The 20,334-nt window shown below is 36.3% G+C and overlaps 6 protein-coding genes across 6 annotated transcripts; 3 read left to right on the plus strand and 3 right to left on the minus strand.

The window, feature by feature from the left end:
• Positions 1-3,756: 3,756 nt before the first annotated feature.
• On the plus strand, positions 3,757-5,476 carry GCK72_019596 (uncharacterized protein; the record flags this gene model as incomplete). Its single annotated transcript, XM_053733113.1, has 4 exons — positions 3,757-3,913; positions 3,960-4,254; positions 5,244-5,325; positions 5,420-5,476. 4 exons carry the CDS (start codon positions 3,757-3,759, stop codon positions 5,474-5,476), a joined length of 591 nt encoding a protein of 196 aa, XP_053582026.1.
• A 10-nt stretch (positions 5,477-5,486) lies between these two features.
• Positions 5,487-7,308, minus strand: GCK72_019597 (uncharacterized protein; the record flags this gene model as incomplete). The annotated part of the gene is made up of 8 exons (XM_003115835.2): positions 5,487-5,562; positions 5,610-5,808; positions 5,890-6,041; positions 6,217-6,309; positions 6,356-6,440; positions 6,484-6,618; positions 7,058-7,177; positions 7,233-7,308. The coding sequence occupies 8 exons, from the start codon at positions 7,306-7,308 to the stop codon at positions 5,487-5,489; spliced, it is 936 nt and encodes a 311-aa protein (XP_003115883.2).
• A 902-nt stretch (positions 7,309-8,210) lies between these two features.
• Positions 8,211-11,583, plus strand: GCK72_019598 (uncharacterized protein; the record flags this gene model as incomplete). The annotated part of the gene is made up of 10 exons (XM_053733114.1): positions 8,211-8,389; positions 9,355-9,492; positions 9,684-9,919; positions 9,968-10,052; positions 10,106-10,399; positions 10,544-10,589; positions 10,792-10,965; positions 11,068-11,216; positions 11,259-11,399; positions 11,478-11,583. The coding sequence occupies 10 exons, from the start codon at positions 8,211-8,213 to the stop codon at positions 11,581-11,583; spliced, it is 1,548 nt and encodes a 515-aa protein (XP_053582027.1).
• Positions 11,584-11,792: 209 nt separating this feature from the next.
• GCK72_019599 (uncharacterized protein) lies at positions 11,793-12,281 on the minus strand (the record flags this gene model as incomplete). The annotated part of the gene is made up of 2 exons (XM_003115737.2): positions 11,793-11,861; positions 12,138-12,281. 2 exons carry the CDS (start codon positions 12,279-12,281, stop codon positions 11,793-11,795), a joined length of 213 nt encoding a protein of 70 aa, XP_003115785.1.
• Positions 12,282-12,371: 90 nt separating this feature from the next.
• Positions 12,372-15,135, plus strand: GCK72_019600 (uncharacterized protein; the record flags this gene model as incomplete). The annotated part of the gene is made up of 4 exons (XM_053733115.1): positions 12,372-12,403; positions 13,339-13,410; positions 13,526-14,180; positions 14,932-15,135. The coding sequence occupies 4 exons, from the start codon at positions 12,372-12,374 to the stop codon at positions 15,133-15,135; spliced, it is 963 nt and encodes a 320-aa protein (XP_053582028.1).
• Positions 15,136-17,363: 2,228 nt separating this feature from the next.
• Positions 17,364-19,204, minus strand: GCK72_019601 (uncharacterized protein; the record flags this gene model as incomplete). Its single annotated transcript, XM_053733116.1, has 6 exons — positions 17,364-17,637; positions 17,766-18,046; positions 18,096-18,408; positions 18,476-18,598; positions 18,991-19,100; positions 19,151-19,204. 6 exons carry the CDS (start codon positions 19,202-19,204, stop codon positions 17,364-17,366), a joined length of 1,155 nt encoding a protein of 384 aa, XP_053582029.1.
• Positions 19,205-20,334: the final 1,130 nt, after the last annotated feature.

The raw sequence follows: 20,334 nt of genomic DNA on the forward strand, positions 1-20,334 counted from the left end.
TATGTTATGTTTTTATTGTATTTTTCAGAATGTCTCCTTTCTTCATATAAAAAGTAGGGGAGCTCAATAATAGTCAAGAAGCTCAAGCTACCGTAATCCTGGATGAAATTTTTTTTATATTTTTATACTTGTCATCAGGGCTGTCTTACGGCCGGTCTCGGTTCAATAAAATGGGCAGAATTTTTGAAAATCGACTGATCTTCTGGTAATCTACGAGCCCGCCTAAAGAAGCGAAAACTTTCTATAGCCGGAAGATCTAATATAAAATATAAATTGTCCCACGGTCTTTTTTTATAGCTTTGCTTGTCATTAAGAAGTTGTTTCATTCTGAAAGTTCAGAATAAGCGCAGTTTCGAGTTTTTTTTGTTAGTGAATCTAAAAAATCTGCCGGAAAACGCTTCAAAAAAGTAGTAGAAGCAATAGAACCGAATACATTTAAATTACTCGTCGGGTTGTAAAATGCTTACTTAAAAATGAATACAGTTTTATTAACTGATCTCTTTAATAGGAACCGGGCAGACATATTTTATTTGTATTCCTGTCTTGACATTCTTCAGAAAACTGATTCGTAAAGAAAGTAGAGAACATGGGTTTGAGGACTCTTTGAAATCTAAAAATCTCCTGCCATCTGTTGCGACGAACATTGACACCGCACTGAATTTCAGCATCTTTTGTTACTATTCCTGTCTAGATCTGAATCTTATTTGAGTGCACCTAATTGTAGACCCCTCTCTTCCCCGTGGCTCTACTTATCTGAAGTACTTGATCTATTCCACGTCATGACCTCAATCTGATCAAAAACCTTTTTTATTTTTTCACTTTTTCGGGCAGTGCACTTGACTCAAAGAAAGTAGTAAGAAATCAATCTCTTTTTTCTACTGAATTTCAACTGCCTCGATGGAGAATCCTCTCTCATAAATCGTCTCGAGACCCTTCGGAAACGGAGTGAAAAAGTTTTCAATGACCTGAAATGACATGAGAGCCTTCGTCTTCTTCTTCTCGAGAGAAGTGAAAAGTGAAAAAGAGTGGAATGGAATTGAATTGACAATTGGAAAATGGAAAAAGGAGGAGGATGGGTCAGAATAATATAATAAGAGAATGTAGAGGTAAAGGTTTTTATTTTTTGCATTCAGGTCAAAAGTCCACAGAAAAGTTTGAAGATTAGAAGTCAGTTTTTGAACGTCATTTGAGATACAATAGTCCGGACTTTACTTCTCCATTGATGATTTTTTGATAACTGTCAATTCTTTTTCTCCATGATATTAGAACCTAAACCGCTAATATTGTTATTTTTCGTGTTGTAATTTAAAAGCTTTGTGGTAACCTGAATCAGAAAAACTACTCCACATTTGATAGTCTTATATTTGGATCTTTAAACCTCCCAAGCCAGCTGCAAAGATCCTATAAAGTGTAATTATGAATTATGAAGTTTGGTTTCCCTAGAATTCTTGGAAATTGATCTATTTTGTGATTCATCTGAAGTTGTTCACATAACGACCTAATTTATCATTTTCTTAGTTTTTATTCCCCAAAAACAGGAGTTTCTTCTTCATCTTCTTTTTTCTTTTTCATCATAGTGACTCAAAAGTAATCACGGCTTCTTTTCTGACTAACTCTTCTTTTTCCTCTTCTTCAGAAGGAACACACTCCCCTTTTTCAAACAACAAACAATGAATGAGAAGAAAAAGAAGAAGAAGTTGATGAGGAAGAAGAGAATACAGGAAGAAACTCCAATTTCCGGAAGTTTTGTATTCTATTAGAGTCAGAAAGGAGTCAGATGAAAAACTTCTGATTTCTTCCAGACAATTGTTCTTGGAATAGACAATCCTCTGTTTTTCTCACTTTATACTATACGATTTCCCCAAAAACCTTTCTTTTGATCGATTTTTTTTGGGATTTATTGGGATCTTCAAACTTATGTTTTCCCTTGTTTCTATTAATGTTGAAGTTTTCTCTTTTTTTTTATCGTTGCAACTCTATTGAATTTTGTTTTTTTTTGTGGAAACCTGTTCTTGAACTGATTTTCAAAACTGTTCAAATTTGGTCAGAACTTTTCTTGTTTCAGTTTTCTCAAACACCAAATTTGTGAATTTTTCAGAAATCAAGAAATCTAGATCTAAACTTTTTCTTTTTGTACTGTTACTGTTAATATGGTAGCAAAAAAAACTGTTAAATAAGTAAACTCAAAGTGTTTTTTATTTGACAAAACCGTTTCTTCTTCCCCGACTGTATTATTCTAGAGTTTTCTAATTACAAAACCGTCTAGATTTACAGACTCCGGATGATTGTGCCTTATGATTCTTTGTAGAAAATTGAACGAGTTTCGAACAATTGATAATTTTCTTGATCTGTTTCTGATATTTGAAGCTTTTCATTTCTCATTTTTGTTCTTTTTCTGTTTTTCAATTGTTCCCTAAATTCTTAGATGCTCTTAGATGTGTTTCTAATCCTTGTTTCCTATTCAGTACATCCTCCCCGTCTTCTATGCAAATTGCCCCAATCTTCTCCATTTTTCTCTAAGCCTCTTTTCATTTTCTGCCCTGAAAATCCAGAAGCAGAAGACCCCTTCTCATTCTTTTTTCCCGCCTTTTTTGATTGATTGTCTCTCGGGGTGTCAAAAAGTGGAAGACAGGGCTACCAACTAAAAAAAGAAAGATTTTTGTGTTTTTCGGGCAAAAACTTTTTCTTGTCTTCTTCTTCTTTCTTCTTCTTTTCTCTCTTCTTCAGAAAACCCGGGGTTCCTTGGAAATTCCAAAAACCCCCGAAGAAACGGGCGGTCCGGGGGATTTAGACGTCTTGTTATGGCCTGTTATGTTCTTTTTTAAAAGGGAGTCATAAGAGAAACAGAGAGAGAGAAAGACGAAATTTGTATGTGTACATTCTTTTTTGTTCTAGTCATATGTATATGGGTTTTGTTTTTCGGTTTAGACAACTGGGTTCATTTATGAATTTTTAAGATTTCTGGTGGCTTTACTTTGAAATTTCAGCATAGTTTTTGTAAGTTTGTTCAAGTTTCTGTAAAGCTCTAAGCTTGCTCAGAAACGTGATGACCCACTGAGACACTAACTTCCTTACTGTAAAATTTTGGTCCAGAATCCGAAACAAAAGCGATAGGCGTTGGTCAAAACTGCGATCAGTGTGATTAGAATAACTCTATTGATGACCTCGAAAATTTATTTTGAAACTCTCAGCCATCAACTCCGAAATCAGGTGGTTTGTATTGGAAACCGTCATTTTTCAACTATTACAAGGTTCTAATAACTTGTCGTAGAAAAATTTTGAAATTCTAAGATTTCTATTCCCCCATCGTTATCTTACCTATCCAAAAACCTCTTACCTGCCCCCATTTTTCCAAAATTTTCGGTTAAAACAATTCATATGCTTTCGTCCTCCTTTTCTCCACGACTTCCCGTCCTCCACATTTCCGAATCTCCTCCTCCTTCTCCTCTTCCCTAACGTCTTCTCTATGTCTTCTGAAGTCATCTAGTATGTGTACATAATACGTACACCGGAACATCCGGAATACCTTCTTCAGAAGCTCAACGACAGACGATACACACCGACGTCTTCTTTCTCTTACCAAGATTTCGATGAAATCTTGACTAGACTTCTTTTTGGGATTTGAATTTTATGGGAATCGTATCTCTTGTTAGGAGGTCTCGTGTTTTTTTACTGATTTTCCGTAAATCGTTCTTTTTTTGTGAGTATCCTTCAAATCTTTTGTTCCATCTTTGATATTTTCAGAACTATGTGGAGATGAAGAAACGTCGATATTCGAGTGTCATATTGAATCCGCACTCATTATTCTTTCTACTTTTTCGATTAAATTTTATATTTCTGATATTTGTTGGCTACACGTCATCAACAACTCTCCAGAATGAACTCAGAAGACGTCAGAGTCATCAGGTGGAAGGTATGTTATATAGACATTCTGCAATAAAGCATTTTCCTTTTTCCAGATGACCTTACTCCCTATCACTCCCACCATCTATCCACACCTCCTCAAGAACAACAGCCCCATTATTCAGAAGATCCAGAATCAGAAGACGTCATATCTACGTCTTCCAGTCCCTTTCATCATACCGAATCTAAGAAAGGAATCGAAGAAGAGGAAGAAGAACTACTTCCGATGGAAAGGCTCAAAAGAGCATTCGGACGAAATGATTATTTATTACCGGAGAATTTCAAAACCCTTCGACGGGCGGATATTCCAGTCACCTATCGATTACACGATGATTTGTTGAGATATTATCGGTTAGTTGAGATTTCAAGAGTGTTTTGTTCTGACAGCAAAGTGCAGAGTTGAACAGGAGTTCGATGCATCTTCTGGTCATTTGTTAAACTTCTATGTGACTCATTTACAATATTTGTTGCCTTGTTTCAGTTCCTCGACCCAAATGACATCATGTTTGACCCATAGTTTTCTTCTGATTTTTTCTCACATTTTGACGAAACAAAAACATGAAAAGAAAAAAGAAGACGTCATATATTCTTGGGTCTTTTCCCTCATGGGACCACATATTCCAGGTCAAGAAGACTGACACTTTGGCTTGAAGTTGTATACTCTTTTTATGCATTTTATGAAACTTTTCTTTTCTGGATTTTGAGACTTTTCTCGATGTCTGCGTCTCTCACTCTCTATTTTTTGGAGCAAGGAGATGAAGGAGTAAAGTTAGAAGACGTTAAGGGAGAGAGTCTTCTAGAATAGAATAAATGAAGGCAATTATGTAATCAGATGGGAAAAGGGGAAAGAAGGAAAAAGTAGGAAAATCGGGATGAGTAGTGGAAAAGAAGGGGAAAAAAGAAAAATCCGGGGATTCTGGGAGAAAAACTTTTTGAAATTGATCAAAATCAAAACCTTCGTTAACCTCCTTTTTTCTTCTAAGAAACCGTTTCTCTAAAAAGTTCCAACTAGAAAATCTTTCTTGTTTAACCTAATTTCATTCAAATGAAATTACTCAAAAGTTTCATCCGAGTTCCACTTTTGGAATTCTGTCGGAAGAAGGAGAAGAAGGTTTCAAAATTAAATTGTTCCGGTTGTCTTGTTTAGAAGCTTTTGTGAATTGAGGAAAGGGTTCGTCTTGAAAAAAGAGTAATGGATAGGGAGCAGTAGAGCATGAATTTTGGAAAGAATTCGATTAGATACATACAGTAATTCTGCAGAAAAAACGTGACAAAATAGAGGCGAGGGACAGAAATGTTTCAGCTGAGAATCCAAAAATTTATAGTCCCTTATTTTTCAGAAAAGGCACCCGCCCTGTCACGCATCCGAAAAAAGTCATATCAGTCTCCATGAGTGTATTTCTGTATCAAATTGTCAAATTGGTAAGTTTTCATTTTATTTTCTAATATTCAAACAAGTTTTGAAAAGAAATTTGGAACAAAAATGTGTCTAAAAACGAAAAAACCCGTGTTTCAGGACGCCGTCAAGAACACCATCAGTCTATCGGGCAGTTTCGAATTGGTGAGTTTTTGAAAAAAATAAATTAAAACGATTTCTTCTTCTTTTTCTCAATTGGGGTCGGTATCAGGTCTGTCATGTAGTTGAACACTTTCTTGTATCTGGAAATAGGGAAAGATTCTATACAGTTTCATAATTGATCGGTTACCTCTTCAACCACTTGCTTGTGACACCTCTTGAATCCACAGTAACCACTCTCTCCTCCAGAGAATTCGGGTTTATCAAATTGAACATTCTCTTCGATTTGACAATTTCATTTCTGAATACTCCTGGCATCGCTTTTTTGTATTTGGTCTCTAAACGGATTTGGGTTCCACGGACTGTGCCTTCTTCGATTAACATGAGACCTGAAAAGAGAACAGGATATTGAGATTCTTGGAAAAAAGCATCAAACATTTTGTACACTTTTTTATAGTTTGAGAACTCACCAGTGTTAGTAACCAACTCAATTGAAACCAAATCATCCCCAGTATCTGGTTTGTTCAACTCAACAAATCCAGTATCCTCGTGGAATGGCTTCGACGTCAGAAATCCGAATTCCACGTGAACATCTGTTCCATCGAGACTTTCCGCACGAATTCTGTAAAGATCACAGTTTCGCGATGGCCTAGAAACCCAACTCGGCCGCCACTCTCTTCTTCTAATCTCTGACGTCTTCTTTTTATATGTATAACCAATTCAAAACTCAAAAATCCAAAACAAGGCTGAATATCATATTTCTCTTTTTTATAATCTTTGAAACTCTAAAAACTCACGAAATATTGACGGGCGGCCTGTCGAAAGCGGGTACTTCGGATATTTGGACATCCAGAATCTCCTTGTAAGGACCGGACATTGGTTCAGGGAATCTGGAAATTGATGAAATTAGTTCAAGTAAAAAATATTGAAACTAACCTGTACGGAGCACTTGTTCTTGACTCCCATCTACCGACAAACCACTCGATATTGTCGAGAATTGGTGGTAAGGCCAGAGCCAGTTCTGAAACTCTTTCTTGGGAAAGTAAAGAGCTAATTGCACTCACGTTTCCCGTTATTCCTGCATTGACCACAAGAAAGTGCACAGTTGTCTGCAAAGAATGGGGAAATGGGACGAGTCCAATGACATCGTTCCTCGGATTTCCATCGAGCACAACTTTTGTAAACATCTTGGCATGGCCCTGGAAAGAAGGGAATGTTTTTTGAACATTTAAGAAATTCTGAGCCTGATTATGACTAGAAACAAGAGAACCGCTAATTTCAAATTTATTTACTTCAAGATTCGTGTATTAACTGTAACACGAATGTTTTTGAAAAATCCTGAAAAATATAAACTTTCAGTATGTTGTAACTTTACGAATTCTTCGTTTTTCTAGTTAACTTTAAGTATAAAAATAATAAAATCAGTAGTTTTTCTTTTTTCTTGAATAAAAACTCTTTTTGATTCATCTTTTCACTTCCTCGAATTTCATTTCTTCTAAATTTTCAAAAATTTTAAAGTCAACCAAACCAGGTCATGATTATACTTTTCTGAACCGAATCACTCCGCTGATTCCGAAAATCATGATCCCGTTAATTTTTAGTGACCACCAAACGAGATACTGCTCGTTTTGTACTTACTCTGGCACTGTCTTCCCATAAATCCATTCGGACATTCACAACGATTTCCCAATGAAAGTTCCACACATTTTCCACCGACACCACACGAACTTGGATCGGTGGGAGAGCAGAAATCGATTACTGTAGAATAGTTAAAATTAATTTTTCAAGCAAAAAAAGACTGATCGAGGCTTACTAGTTTTGGACATAGTTTGAGCATGGATTGTAGTTGTCCAGAGACAAAATAGTAGTAGTAAGGGTATCCGAAGCATTTCTGAAAATCTGGTTCTGAAAAAAATTATTCAAAAAAAAGAAAAAAGAGGGAGATGCCAATCTTCTATAATGCCAATATGATGATTCCGAATGGCGCAGGATAGTAATAAGAAAAAGAAAGAGAAGGGGGAAAGTGCGAATGGGCAAATAGGAAAAGAAGTGGACAATTCTTTCTCTACCCTCCAAGGCCAGTTTAGCGCCTTCTGAACAATTAAAAACATTTGCATATAGCCTGACAGAAGAAAGTATTTTCAGTAGAAAAAGTTCATTCGAAATATATTTGAAACTGATTTATCTCAGTCGTATACACTTGGAGATTTGTTTGAAGTTGGAAAATTGTTTTAACTTGAGCATCCCTATTCAGGAAAGTATAATCATGAAATATTTCTATAAACTTCTTTTTCAAATCAAAACGAATCAGAAAATAGAAAAAGGAGTAGGTCCTGGCCGGGTTCGAACCGGCGACCTTCTGCGTGTGAAGCAGACGTGATAACCTCTACACCACAGGACCGCTCGGCCCCATTGGGAGCCAAGACTTATACGACGTCGTAGTAAGGAAGAAGAGAGAAAGAGCGCGTGCATTGAGAATTCAAATTTTGGGAAGGGAAAGAAGTGAAAGCAACAGAACCAAAACAAATGAGACGAGGAAAACCGAATGGGTAGAAAATAGGAAATAGAATTTTGAAGGTCGTCCTTCAAGAAGACCAGTTAGAAGACGTACTTGATAAGAAGAAGACATATCGAGGAAGTTAAAGGGAATAGAGAAAAAGTGGGTGGAGCTTAGAAGGGAATTTGTAATGTTACACATAGAAAAAACTGCAAAAAGTCAGAGAAGAAGTTACGGGTGGAACCACAAACACACAAGCCACAGAAAAAAGGTTTCTATTGAGAGAAGATACAAATGCGCTGCATGGCTGAAAGAGCAAATGCGCTCTATCGTAAACTTTCTAACATAATTCAAAATTTTCAGTACTGGGAGGACGAATTTCTGAAATGGAACCCACCGAGCTATGAGGGAGCCGAAGAGATATTCTTGTCGAGTTCCGATATTTGGATTCCAGAATTTTCGTTGTATTACAGGTAAGACCATAGATAAGACCCTGTTTGGATAAGGTAATGTGTCAAAATTGATCTTTTTAGACTATTTAATGAGGAAATGGAAAGTGAAAGAAAAGTGAAAATGGATGAAGAGAGGAACGGTAGGTAGATAATGATCGAACATCTCTAAAAACTTTTTTCGGATAAAAAAATTTATGGTGACTTATTGCCTTATCTTATTGCTTGTAGTGGTTGCAGGAACGTTTTTTAAAGAATTTTTTGCTCTACGAGAGTTTTGAAATCTACATAATTCCTACAATGATCCTAGATTTTCCTTCAGACCAATAATGAAAGAAAAAAACTAACTGAATCTAAGCAGGATTGAATCCAAAACCTCTATGAAACCACTACAGTAGTCACCTGTACCCAATGATTTGTTCGATAGATAACATACAGTAAGACTACTGATGTCCCACTGGGTAAGAGCAAGCTAATTATGCAAAAATTAAGCAGTTTTCAGTTTTGTTTCTGATTCTAAGTATCAGTAGTAGTAGTTGCAGTGTCATGAACAGAAAATGATTCAGAGGATCAGAGAGAAAAAACACGTAATGGGATATAAGTGTGTTTGTAGTCATAAACCGTCCATCTCTGAATCTCTTCTTCTATTCACAGGTCTGTTGGAACGTGTTCTTCGTCTTCTTCTTCTTCGCCTTCTTCTGAATTCTTGTCGCCTCTTTCAGTTTTTCTTTTTTATCTCTTCTTCTCTGAATCTCTTAAATCAGTAGCAATAACATAACCTCTAAATGAGAATAGATTAGGTTACAATATTTTTAAACCATATCTCCTTTTTTTTTGGTTATCCCTATCCTTTCATTTTCGTTTATACAGCCTTAATGGGGTGTTAGAAGAATCGAGATGATGTTAGATGTCAAAGAGATTTATTTCTTTTTAGAAAACTTGTGCATCCTGAACATGAGATTAACCATGACCATTGATTGATCTTTCAGTCTGAACTTCAACGACGCCGTCAAACTCCAATCAAATAATGATATCAGAGTGAATTATACTGGTCACGTCCGTTATTATATTCCATTTTCATCTGAATCTCTGTGCAAATTGGATGTCAAATTCTTCCCATTTGATGTGTGAGTTGAATCTTCTTTTGTTTCCCGCAGTTTTCCCTATGCCACCGGGAGACAGTTTCTCCCGTCGGTCCTGTGGTGTAGAGGTTATCACGTCTGCTTCACACGCAGAAGGTCGCCGGTTCGAACCCGGCCAGGACCTACTTTTCAACTTTTTCATTATATTTTCCATTAAAAAATATTATTATTTTCAGTCAACAATGCACACTACTCTTCGGCTCATGGGCTCATTCCAACGACTCCATCAAATACTCCCTTTATTCTCAGAATTTATCGTTAATTGATTTCTATGACAATCAAGAATGGGAGTTGGACACCCACAATAGCTCGGTACATTCTGATGGATTTCTGTATGACTATTTGGATCCACCCCTTTTTTGGGAGATGATAATTATCACCTTGGTTATGAAACGGCAAAGTTTTTATTATGGTCAGTCACTTTTTCAGAGGAGTTTTGATGATAAATCTGTAATTTCAGTGTTCAACTTGGTGATACCTAGTACAATGATAACACTGGTATCAGTTATTGGATTTCACACACCAAGTACAAGTGGAAGAATGAGGTCAGGGATTTTCATTGAATACACTTTGTTTTCAACTTTTAAAAAACTTTCAGGGATGCGAAATTCCGTCTCGGAATCATGACTCTGATGAGTATGTCCGTTATTCTGCTTGCAATTGTCGAAGATATGCCCAAATTTTCAATGGGAACAAATCGAAGAGGACGGGGATCATTTTCAGGAATACCTTTGATTGGTTTATATTATTTTATACTTTTGGCAATAATTGGAATGTCAACTGTCACCACTTCAATGTTTGTTTATTTGGAAAGGGAATCAAGAGTGAAACATAATGTTCCTTGGTATCTGAAATGGTTATCTTTCGATATTTCACCGTCGAAAATTGCTCGGTGAGTATAGTATAAAGCGTAGCGGGATGTGCAATTGGCTGAGAATACAGTTAAGGACGTGAATTATTAGAAAAAATATAGCTTCATTCGGTCTTTTGCAGCTTTCTCTCTACAAGTCATTTAAATCTGAATCATATTTTCCAGAAAACTCTCCCGCTATCGTCCGCAAACAATGAGTCAACCACCATCGGTAAGTTGTAGAAAATGAGGATACCCATCAATTCTCCCAGCCAGCATGCTCATTGGCAGCATTCATTTTCAAAATGTTTGGTTATTAAGCATGATTCTCTCTCACATTAATGACAAACTGGTCATCACTAATTGAAGTTATGTCAGTCTCATCAACCTCGATCTATCCCGATCACCTCACTCTCACCCACACTCTATTTCAGGAACACCTTCTATCGAACGGTCATGTACGGACCGGAATACGAGATAAAGCTCGAGGTGTTGCAGCCTCATTGCTTTCTTTGCTTCCACGACCTGGTAGTGGAGGACCTGGAAATGGTGGACCGGATAACGGGAACAGTCCGTTCCACATGCAACACATTCACGCTTATCACCAGGTGCATATGACACAAATTTTTGATTTTACCCAATTTTTTGGTTTTCAAATTTGCATTCACTTACGTTAGAAAGTCTTACCAACATGATCGAACGTTTTCCAGGACAATCCAACACCAGCTCGAGAATCGATTCGGAGACGCTTGAGCATGTCACAATATGACAATATGCTTATTTATCAGTACTACGAACAAGCACTGGAAGATATCGCCAACGGGGTCACCAGAATGGATAGAACTATCGCGGAGATCAGGTTAACACTTTTAAAGATATTTTGAAACTTTTTTGTTTCCAGGTCAGAAATGATGACTCTTATTCCACAAGAGGATATTAATACAAAATGGCAAGCGGTCATCAGGAGGTTGGAACTGCTTTCGCTGGTCTTCTATGTCTCTGTGCTCTTCACAACCATGTATCTATTCTTCTATCACGATTGGTAAGCTATTCCTTACTGGAAACAACAGTCACTCATATTCTCAAGTTCCAAGTAAACAAATGTTTAAAACATTTACAGGTACTGCGCTATCGGTCACAATCCATGCGGCCAATCAAATCTGAAATGCCCCTGGATGGCGCACACACCTGACGATCCACATTGCGAGCACAACTCATATAACTAGTCACCACTTGATTTATCATTGAACTATTTTCCCGGGTTTCTTGGTTTCCATTCTCCTCTCCATGTTTCACACCATTTGCTCATAAAGAATTCTGATTATCTGCGCTCTCAATATTTTGTGTTAATGGAAATTCAAAACCAGAAGATGTAACGTGTAAACATTCATAATGTAAAGAAACCAACAATGAGCATCGAACAGAGTGGATTTATCTACTTGAGCTCCTTGACTTGAATGCCTGGTGGGAGGGATTGCTTCAGCTTCTCGGCCTTATCCTTGTCCTGAAAGAAAAATTTCATTAACATTTTCGTTAAAATTACTATTTTAAATCAAATTTTACAAAAACCATGTTTTGAAAGGAATCGAGCTCGAAGAAACACCCAAATTAAATTTCAGTGCTCTTCATAAACTATAGAAAGTTGTAGCTCTGATCGAATCCACTCATGAAGTTTTACAGAAGTTACTCATTTTTAGTCCGAGTTTTATCATAGAAATCTGTTTACGTTGAAAAAATCAGCTATTTATTTATTTTATAAATATAAGATAAGAAAACTTACGGCGACGACGAGGGTGTAGAGGTAGCTGGCGCAGCGGACCTTGAACTTGGTGTTGTTGGTGTTCTTCTTTATCTTGACGGACTTGGCATCCTTTCTACGGGCCTTGACCAAGAAGTCCTTGATCTCCTTGATTTCCTTTGGCATCGTTATGGTGTTACCTGAAAATAAATTATTTCAAAAACTCTATCACAGAAAAAGAAACAGAAAGCAGGCAATAGAAGACAAAAAATGTTAATGCTAAAATTTGGGAAGCTCCAAACTTTATCGTAATAGTTTAAAGAAAAAACATATTTAGTTACTTTAATTTTGTGAGAATCGTTTGAAAAATTCGGGAGAAAATTAAAAAAGTTGAGTTTAGGCCAAAAATAAAAAAATAAAATGTTCTGAGGTGGAAATCAACAGAAATTTCATAACAGTCATTGATAAATTTCGGTCCAACCGAACAATATCCTCTTCTTCTATTTTTTTCAATCAAAATTATCTAAAATTTAGGCCAAAAACGAGAAAATACAAGCCAAAACCGAAAAAAAAGAAAATTACAACGGCAAGTGTTGGACTGCCTACGGTGTAACTCGTTTCCTCTGTGTCGTCGCCGCGAGACCCATCGGCATAAGTCCATGCGCCTTTAACCTAGAGGCAATGAATAGACATCGCAGTCGCTGTTTTGTGAAGAAAAGAAGTTCAAAGAAATAATTTTAAAAAATCTAAATAAAATTTGTGTGAAAATAAAATTTCTGCAAAAAATTCTTTCTGCGGAAATTCTACTTATAAATTACAATAAACTTCGTATCTCCGCAATAAACTTCGTATATACGTGTGTCTGTACGGTTTCTAAAGAAATCTTAATTGAAACGTGTTCGAGTTGGCCTCCTGTACAATTGAGATTAATTACTTGAAACCGGTAAACAACAAACAAGCTCTCCAATTATAATAATATCTGGCGGCTTTTTTTGCACACTATCTAATTAAAGGATCAGAATCGAGCAGATGGTGAAGGGCTGAGCAGAAACCATCCGCCCTGGTCTATCTGTCTCCTAATTACTCGTACAAGCACCATCATTTCTATTCATATTACTGTTTTCTTTCGAATATCTATACGTTTTTATTGAAATGAGCTTCATTGAAAATTCAGATGACATTGAGAAAAGGAAAGTGTTTTTAATAGAGAAACCAGTATCAATTGAAATTTGAAACTTTTTAGAACTGCAACATTCTCTGATTTGCCAATTGAAACACTGACCAAAGTCATTGGAGAGTTGAATCTATTCAATAGGTACGTTAGGTTTGGGTGACTCAACCAATTTCCGATTTAACATTGGAAAAAATTATTGGTTCACAAACTTTACTGGATGATTTCAGTTGTTTGTTATAAATTGAAGTTTGTTCAGATTGTCTATCCGAAAAGTGTCATCATGTCTACGATCTATCGTTGATCATCAAACGTCTCGTTGCCACTTCATTGGAATAGAGTTCTTTAAAAGTTCTCTAGAATTGCGTATTAATAACTGCAAGTTTCAATACGTGAAGGCTGGAAACAAGTGCAAGATATCTCAATTACAAAATCGGAAATGTATCCGAACTTTAACTGGGAAACCGATCAATATCGTGGCGAATGACTTACGATCAATCATCATCCAACCGAAACTTATTTTTGAAAAATTCTATTTCGATTGTGTCCGTGAGAGCATCATTGATGAACATCTGATGTTTCGAATAATGGACAGTTTTCCGGTATTCAAAATTCATGCCGAACGTTTGGTGCTTCTCGTCCGTGATTTAGATACATCATTAGACGTTGTTTCTCGATTCGAATCAGGAACTCTTCATTCTCTTTATCTTCAGAGCGGATCGGAATACATTGCACAGTCTACGAAATTAATTGAGCATTTATCTAATACGGATCAATGGAAATTGGCTACATACATCAATCTTATTACGTTTCAACCTATTCGTGCAGCTGACTTAAAATGGTTTTATCATCTCAAAGTATTTCTAGTCAATTTGGCTTCGCTCAGTGGAAAAGAGATTCAAGGCCTATTTGATGTGAGTTGGGAGCAACCTAGAAGATGTTTTCAAAAGTTCTGGTTGCTTTTATACACAGCACTGACAAGGGAAAGTTCCCAAGTGTTTCTTCAAGATTTCAAAGTTATTTTGGAATAATGACGCTCTAACAAGTGTGACTATTTTAACATATCAGCGACGCACTCAAGAATTTTTTAGATGAATAAATAACTTTTGAGATTCTTACCAAAATATTGATTGGCTTATACCGCAGATAGTCTTAACTCGGTCCATTCCGAAGATGTTTATCTATATTTCTAACCAGGAAACCAATGTTGACGAATTTCTGGTTGTATTCACGGATACATATTTACCCTCTGTCTTTTCGAAGTGGCTTTTTGAAATCAGTAATCCAACATTTTTTAATCATAAAAACAGGTTTTATTCCCAAAAATGGCAATAACAGAGCTGCTTTGTTCAAAAACAACTAGTTACAGTTACTAGGGAACCTTCTGAAATCAAGGTAGCGTTTAGGAATAAAACTTTTATCACTGGAAAACTGACTTCTTTTCTGATTCTGGTGGCGAACTTCCAGTGTTTAACGTGTAGATTCCTTATTTTTGTCGAAGTTTTCTCAATTCCTTAATTTCTGCCGGAAACGGGTATTTTCTCCATTTCGGACGAAAAATGTGGTCCTATGTCAGGTATCGAAGAGGAACTTGTTCAATTTCTCCCCAAATTGTGTATTTTGGCGATTTTCTTTCATATATTATAGTTGAAAACATGTTTTCAGGTGGTCTCAAAGAATTCCTCTTTTGAAACCTGCACTTTGAAAATGAGCAGTCAGACGTCCCAACATGAATTGTTGAAGTATTTGCCACCCGATGAGAACGTTTCCGAGTATTACTATCAGTATCCTTCCTCGAATCCACAAGAATGCATCGAATTACATTTTATCAAGAAGAAGATTTTTATAAGAAGAATGCCAAGATCTTGATTTTTGCAGTAATTTGAAAAATAAAAAAGATGTTTTCAGAAAATTTGATCAACAAGAGTAAGAGGAACCACATACTTGAAAATCGTTAAAAAATCTATTGTCGCATTCGTTTCATCAGCTATCATAGAGTTTTCAAAATATTATATTGGTTTTCAAAAACTATGTTTTCGCATGTTTTAACAACATTCCGCCAGGATCAATGTTTTTGAGTTTTCAGTAAAAAACTCGAATGTATAGGGTACTTGGAAATGACATTAATACTAGAAAAATTAAAAATAACTCTCTAAAGTTAAAGGTGAGCCATATATTTGAACATGTATGTGTACCTCACTCAACACGAAAAATCGAATAGACACCAGTCGGTTGACGCAGCCTACGGCTGCTCAACCTCCTTCTCTACACCACCCTTCTCTGTTTTACAGCGCCTACGGCGCTTGATAGGAATTCACTCAATGATTTTTTCTATTCCGATGGAATATGTCTTTTAGAATGAGTGGTTTTTCTTTTTACAAATATGAACTTTCCTATGTTTTCCTTATTTAAAAATAATCTTGCCAAAGAACTGGAGCATAATAACTCTTGTTTTTCCTTATACTCTTTCTTTTTTCCCTACTGATCGGCGGCGATGCCCCTCCCTCTTCAAGGTAAATAAGTATGGCAAATTAAGACGATGTTCTAACAGATCCTCATGCTAGAATTTATTACTTTTTTGAAGGCAATCGAGCTGCGGCAAAGTTCCTTATTCAAAAATAACCATCACTGCGTGAGTAGCATTATTTTATTCATTATACACATGGTAGGATTAGAGTATTATTTTTAAGTTTTTTACTGATCGGCGGCGATGCCGCCTCCCTCCCTCAAAATCTTTCAAGGTTCAAGCTCAAAATCTTACACACGGAAATCTTTTAATCCGGTTTGATCCAAAAAGTCCTTCTTCCTTATTTTTTTGATTGTTCGGCGGCGATGCAGCCTCTCTTCTCTGAGCTACTTCAGAACTACATAGTTTATACATTTCTCGGTTTGAAAGTTAAACACAACCGTTATTCAGTCTTTTTTCCATTTCAATCGTTCACGTTTGTATCAGAAACCGTTTCACAAAACTGAAAATTAGAAATCTGGAGACTTCCATGTCACATCTACAAAAAATTCACTTAAATTTTTATTAGAAAGTTTTTTACTGATCGGCGGCGATGCCGCCTCCCTCTCCCAAAAAACAGAATGGCAGACTTAGACCATGCTTTAACAAACCCGCATCCTAGAATTAATTTCTTTTTTAGTGTTTAACCGAGCTACGACGAAGTTCCTTATTCACAAATCACCATCTCTTCCTGAGTAGTGTTCTTCCATTTATTTAGCTTCCTAGTTGGCTTCGCTAACAAAAAAAACATATTTCCCCGGTTTCCCTCTCTCCCATCATGTATCTGAGATGGGTTCAAAATTCACATCGAACTTTCGAGTCCTCCTCCGAAAAACAATTTCAAATCGATGGCATATCCGCCGACCTTATAATAAAGGTTAATTTTGCAACATCTCCAACGATAACAAAATTATTGACCAATTTTTCATTCATTCCATTTGAATCCAAAAGTTCCTCAATAAATTACTTTCCTATAGCCAAAAAGGAAAAAAAAAACATTTACCACGGGGAGGAACGAACTCACAGCCCCATGCTTAAGAGTCATTTGCGTAGACCGCTACACCAAATATGCGGGCCCGGGCGCTCTCGAGAGTGCAGTAAAGAAACACCGAGTCAGTAGTGTTAGGTTGATATTTTGGGATTTCTACCACCCTGTCGGGACACACCTTTTCTCCTTCTCTCAAAGCAATTTATCACTAAAAACGTCATCATCTCCAGAAGACGTCAAATTGGGTGTTTTCGAAAAAAGAAAAGTTCGGGCATCAATTAAGCGCAATTTCCTATCTATCTATCTAGGTTTCATTAAAATCGGTCCAGTACAGACGGAGTTATGATCGGCGACAAACAAACAGACAAACGGAATCTGTTGAATATTATTAGTAAAGAGTAAAGATGGTCCTTCGAGACCTTTTTTTCGAAAATGGCAACATCTGATTTCATAAGTACTGTCAATTTGTACGTTTTAATTTGTATCTTTCCAGGTTTCAGTTTTGGTAAAAAGCTCCAGTCAGCTTTTTTGTAGCCCACATCTTCGCCTTTACGTAACACATTAAATTTCATTGAAAAACCTTCAAAATGAACAAAGTTACAGTCAAAACTCGAAAATGTATCTGTTTTTGTTTTTCTTGATTATAAGACACATCAATTCCTCGATTTCCATTGCAATCTTTCTTCTACTCTCCTCCGAAACCTCTGAATCTTCGTTTTTCTCTTCGAGATTCTTCTTCTTCTCAAGTAATTCCAGTATTTCGAATTTATTTGTTTGCTGATCATCCACTTCTTGAACTGTGAATTTGGCTTTCTTGCTTTTACAGATCTGCAAGCGACATAAAACAAAGCGGCGATTGTGATGGTTTTTGACTTTTCTGAAATAATTGAAAAATTAATATTTTTGACTACGGTACGGTCTCCTAGGATGCAATTAAATTTGTTTGTCATTTCATTGACTAGAAACGTTACGAGTGCATGTGGAACGGGAAAAACTGCAGCTTACAAATAGAAACACGTTTCAACAGTTTCATCAACAATTTGCAATGTAATCAACTCATTCTTCAGAACATCCACATCAATTTCCACACTATCATCCAACTGTAATTCCATGTCTTCAAACATATTATCATCACAGTTCGTCCAATAGTGAAGGAATTGGTTGATATCATTACAGTTGAAAATAGTGCTATTTAAATAAACATAGTGGACGTTTCTAACAGATTTCAGGTCATCCAATGTAATCCACCGCCCGTTTTTATATTGTGAGCCAGAGAATTTGAGAGCCTGAAAAAACTCGAACAGTGTTATGGGAGATTAGAGATAAAACACTCACATTAGGATGTCTAAAATCCGAAGGAATATGAGCATCGATTATTATTCTCTTAGCCAATGGTATTTTATCCATCAACTCTGTCAAAAACTCACAACTGATCTCGATACCGTAAAATGTTAACATTTCACATCTTCCTGACAGAATTGTATCCAGAAACTGACGGGTAGTTTCGATTTCCAGCTGATCCATGTAAAAAACCCATTCGATAGAAGGGCTTGTATATAGAGACAGAAGAAGATTGGAGACTTCAAAAAACCAAGAAAGCGGGAATGGTTGAAATAAAAAAATTGATGTGTCGTATTCTATTTTATAGCTGCAAAGAAAACGTTGAGGTGGTTAGAAAATTAACTTTTGAAATTTCAAACATCACAAAAACCTACCTTCCACTAAACTGTTTCATTTTTGTTACTGTATCCATTGGTTCAACTATATGCTCATCCCCAAAGTCGACGACGAACTGTCGATCATTAGCATCAAATAATTCAAGTATATAACCATTAGGACTGAAATGAATACGAAGACGTTCGATCTTTCGTTTAAAAGTTCTTAGGTGTAATTCCAGTCGGTATGAGCACATTGACAGTTTTGCACTGAAAACAGGTGTTGGATAATATTACTTGTTACGCATGAAATCTGCATATTTTTGGCTATTATAACTGTTATCTTCACAGATTCCGAACTTTCCTGATTTGAATTATCGGGTCTAACACTCGATTAAACATTCGAGTCAAAAGTTTCTTTCTTTTTTGAGGTTTAACCTTGACCTACGGTTTCTAGGTATTGTGTATCAACCCAAACTTTTTTGTATTCTAATATATATATATATATAATATTTATCTACCGGAGCTCCGGAGCTTTGAGAAACTCCCGCTCAGAAAGATTTTGATAAACTCACAGTTCATGTGGATTCATCATTTTTATCACATTCTGCAATGCGACTGTTGGAAGATAGATTAGCGGAAATGGTTTCTTCTTTTTCGGAGGGAACAATACCGATTTGATGATCTAAATTGTAGCGGAAAATCAATAATTGTCTTTGGCACATTCAAACTTACACAGAGAGTACATGGATAACTCGGAGTGGGAGTACCGATGTTCCAGAAACACATTGAATTCTATAATTGGCTGAAAAGAAGAAGAAGAGGTTTTAAAGAGATTGGAATGAGAAGGTTTGGTATAAGGGGGAGAACGGTTATCGATCTTGTACACTGGACTATTTGTTAATCTTGGGTACTAGGTAGACGTCATTGTTCTGGGAAACTGCCTTCGTTACATTCTCGTACCGTTTAGGGTGTAGTGAATTTTACGCAACGTGCACACGCGAAGCAACTTAAAAGAAAATCATTCAACATTGATTTTATTCAAAAAAACGGAGTAAAGCAGGACGAATTAGTTCAAAAGCAACTAGTTTACTAGGGAAAATTCTGAACTAGGAATATTATATGACTGGACAACTGATAGCTTTCTGATTCTGGTGGCAAACTTCCGGTGTTAAAAAGTGTCGATTCATTTTTTTTTTCTTAAATGTTTTTCAATTCCTGCCGGACACGTGTATTTACCCCATTTCAAACAAAAAATGTGGTTCGATGTCAGGAATCGAAGGAGAACTTATTCAATTTCTCCCCAAAATGTGAATTTTTGGCGATTTGTTTTGCATGTAGATGAAAAAAACATCCTTTCAAGTGGTCTCAATGAATTCATCTTTTAAAACCTGCCTTTTGAAAATGAGCAGTCTTCTGACATTTCATCATGAATCGTTGAAATATTTGCCACCCGATGAGAACGTTTCCGAGTATTACTATCAGTATCCTTCCTCCAATCCGCAAGAATGCATCCAATTCCATTTTATCAGGAAGAAGATTCAGATAAGTGGAATGAAAAGGACTTTGATTTTTGCTGTAATTTGAAAAATAAAATGATGTTTTCAGAAAATTTGAATAAGAGAAACGGCATTCTTCCTTCTTCCTTGAACTTGTGGAAGGATTGTTGAATACATTGGTGTTCGGGAAAATCGAAATAGATAAAGGAACCTGTAAAAATAGAAATGAGGTGAAAAGATGAAGCGTATCGTCCTTGTCTGAAAAAGTTTATCTCTGACCATGTGTCTAATCTGAACCGACCAATGTTGAAAAAACCTACTATCTGGTAATATTATAGTTTAATCGATGAGATAATTGTGTTGCCATTGCCTAATTAGTTTTTATTGTATGGTTTCTAGAGAAATCTTAATTTAAACGTG

The sequence above is a fragment of the Caenorhabditis remanei genome, chromosome V, assembly GCF_010183535.1.
Source record: "Caenorhabditis remanei strain PX506 chromosome V, whole genome shotgun sequence".
NCBI classification, from domain to species: domain Eukaryota; kingdom Metazoa; phylum Nematoda; class Chromadorea; order Rhabditida; family Rhabditidae; genus Caenorhabditis; species Caenorhabditis remanei.